This window comes from Saprolegnia parasitica (genome assembly GCF_000151545.1).
Source record: "Saprolegnia parasitica CBS 223.65 unplaced genomic scaffold supercont2.99, whole genome shotgun sequence".
In the NCBI taxonomy this organism is placed as follows: Eukaryota; Oomycota; class Saprolegniomycetes; order Saprolegniales; family Saprolegniaceae; genus Saprolegnia; species Saprolegnia parasitica.
Window position 1 is genome coordinate 118,785 of NW_012156493.1, and position 2,789 is coordinate 121,573.

The 2,789-nt window shown below is 56.0% G+C and overlaps 1 protein-coding gene across 1 annotated transcript; it reads left to right on the plus strand.

Moving 5' to 3' along the window:
* Positions 1–1,867: 1,867 nt before the first annotated feature.
* SPRG_12533 (hypothetical protein) lies at positions 1,868–2,516 on the plus strand (the record flags this gene model as incomplete). Its single annotated transcript, XM_012352442.1, has 2 exons — positions 1,868–2,207; positions 2,350–2,516. 2 exons carry the CDS (start codon positions 1,868–1,870, stop codon positions 2,514–2,516), a joined length of 507 nt encoding a protein of 168 aa, XP_012207832.1.
* Between the last annotated feature and the right edge of the window lie 273 nt (positions 2,517–2,789).

Genomic DNA, 2,789 nt, shown 5'->3' on the forward strand with positions numbered 1-2,789 from the left:
CCTCTGATGGCGGAGCCTACAAACGGCAAAGAAAGCGGCAACGATCGCTACGGCCCGGATGGTGCTGCTTACGGCTCTGAAGCCGAAGGCGCTGCTTACGGCTCGGACAGCGGCGGCTACGGCTCGGGCAACGGCTATGACTTGGAAGGCGGCATCTACAACGACTACGACTCGGGCGACAGCGGGTATGGCAGCAACAATGGCTACGACAACGGCAACGACTACGGCAACGAAAAGGCGACCAAGGACTACTTCCTCAAGGACTTCTTCTTCAACGTGACGTACTCCAACACGACGTCGGTGCGCAAGGACCTCAGTGTGCCAGCGCCACCGACGCGCCTCGAGTTTTCGCTCTTTGCGAATGCGCAAGCCAAAGCGCCGCTGTGCACGACCACGATCCAGTGCCCAGGCACATCGTACCCCAAGCGTCTTCGTCAGTAGTCAGTTGACCGCAAGGCTAATGTACTATCACTTCGATACTGTGTCACAGTACTTGTCTGTAATGCTTAAAGAAAGTTCTGGTTTAAACCTAGTCGTACCCTAGCCCTATCTTGAGGCGTAGCCATGCATTACGGTTTTAGGGTCTCTGCAGCAAAGTCGATTACAAAACATCGTGAGCTAAACCCACGGCCATGAAAGGCCACGAAGCGCGAGGTACGATCCGCAGAGAGTTGACTCGGGGTAGCTCGAGCAGTGCTCGCTTCATCACAACTTTAGTGATGGAGCGTGTGCATCGCTACGATGGAGTCTGTGGACGCTAGCTCTGTCAGCTACAGCATCGCTCGCGATCTGTAGCCTTTTCCAACACGGTGCACTACCTTGTCGAAGTCACGCCTCTCTGTAACGTTAATGTTACCACTGGCGGGACTACCTATTGGACGAGTGCGTCGTCTTGCAAAGATGCAGCCGTGGTTTTGACTTGTGGAGACGCAAACCCAATGCGATAGTTGACAATAGAGAACAGCCTCATAGCTGATCTATTAAGTGCTGCATCAATATTACTATAAATTCGCTCCATGCGACGTTTGCGCAACGCAGCGGCGTGTGCGATGCCTAGTCATGGTGATATTGTGGACCAATCCGAGCTTTGGGATGCATGCTACGACCGAGTACCTACTGTACCTGCTCGTGCGGCGGAGCGAGGCGTTGCTGCACTTGCCTCCTTTCAAGCCCCAAGAATGCTCATAGAAAGACGACGATATCCCGGCCAAGATCCCCGCAACGACGCGCGTCATCAAGACTCGACAAAAGACCACGACCACAGTTTGCAGCGCGGCGACTTTGACTGCGCTCGGAGGTCGCCTCGTCGTTCACTATCAAGCCCATGTATGGATGCGGTTGTAGATTGCCAACGTTGCCTCGGCCGACAAAAAGTATGCGGCCACGTTGCAGCAGCTCATTCCGCCCCGCGCCACGACGGACGTGGCGACCGAGAACTTGCTCGCGCGCGTCGAAGCGGTGGTCGCTGCCTCCAACATTTTTGATTCATAAAGAGGCCCGTGTGTATATTGATGTTCCTGAGCGCGTTTTTTGTAGGGCAAAGTCCTTTGCAGCCCGCCGCCGCCGCAACCCATGTAGACACCGATGCATTACTTTGATGGTTGTTGCAGATGTGGTCCTGAGGCACAACTCGTCGTTGCTACGAAAGGCGCATGCCGAGTTTCTGTCTATAAAAAGACGAGCGGTTGGAGATTGGCAGGGCGAAACCAGCGTTCGGATAACCGCCGGAAGATCGCGCGCGTATTTCATTTTCGAATTTGCCGAGCAGCCTACACGTCCAGACCATCTGCCGTAGATGCATGACCATGGATGTCGGTGGCTCACATGGGAAACGTCTAGGGCGCGAGTGATACCCATTCTCTGCGTCATGGCGATGCTCATGCTCATGACCTCGATCGACGTGCGCTCCGACGCACTGGCTGAACAGTGTCGTCGTCATGCGACTGTAGGCACCCCGCTCGTTGGCGACATGAGTGGCGAGACGGTCATCGAGTATGCGCTCTCGGACCGTTCTGGCAACGAAGTGTTCTGCCGCAAGTTTGGCTTTGTGATCGCGGGTCAACTCATTCAGAACCGTCTCCGCCCCTACACGTGGCGGCGCGTTGATCATCAACTTTACTTTTGTCTGCTCAAGGAGCGCGAAGCGATCGCGTCCATGACGCTTGGCATTCCGGGCAGCCAGCCACTTCTTCAACTCACACCTCAATGTCTTGCTGAAGGAGGGTGGCGGCTACAGCTTCCCCGGCCCGCCACTGCAGGACAACATCTACGACTGCTGCGTGTTCAAAGTATTTTGCACTCTAGACGACTCCCAGGCATCAAAGTGGCTGTGTTAAATGGATTCGATAGTCTTCGCACTTTTTTACAAAGCGATCAAGCTACTCGTACGGTACGAGCCCACGTCGTCCGTCGTCGAGGCGCGCGACGAAAGCATCTTGGAACTGCTCGACGGCGACAGCTGCAGCGTTTCGTACCCGCTTCCGGGTGCGTCCTCGTGGCTGCTAATCGTGCTTTGAGACGTCGCCCAGTTGTCGACCCAGTCGTCCGTCGTTGCAAACTCGCCTCGAAGCGACGGCGCACGGACAAGGGTGCACCAGCGGAAGCGCTCCGGTACCGCAGGCAACGACGGTCGCCCCTTGCGATACAAGTGCCACGCGAAAACACCCGCCCCAATCGCCGCCGCCACCGACACGACGAGGCCGCCGACAAGCACACAGCTCAGCGCCGATAACTTTACATATGAAAGAGTCATTGCTGGGATCGTCGCGTTGGAGTTGGTCGAGTTGGTG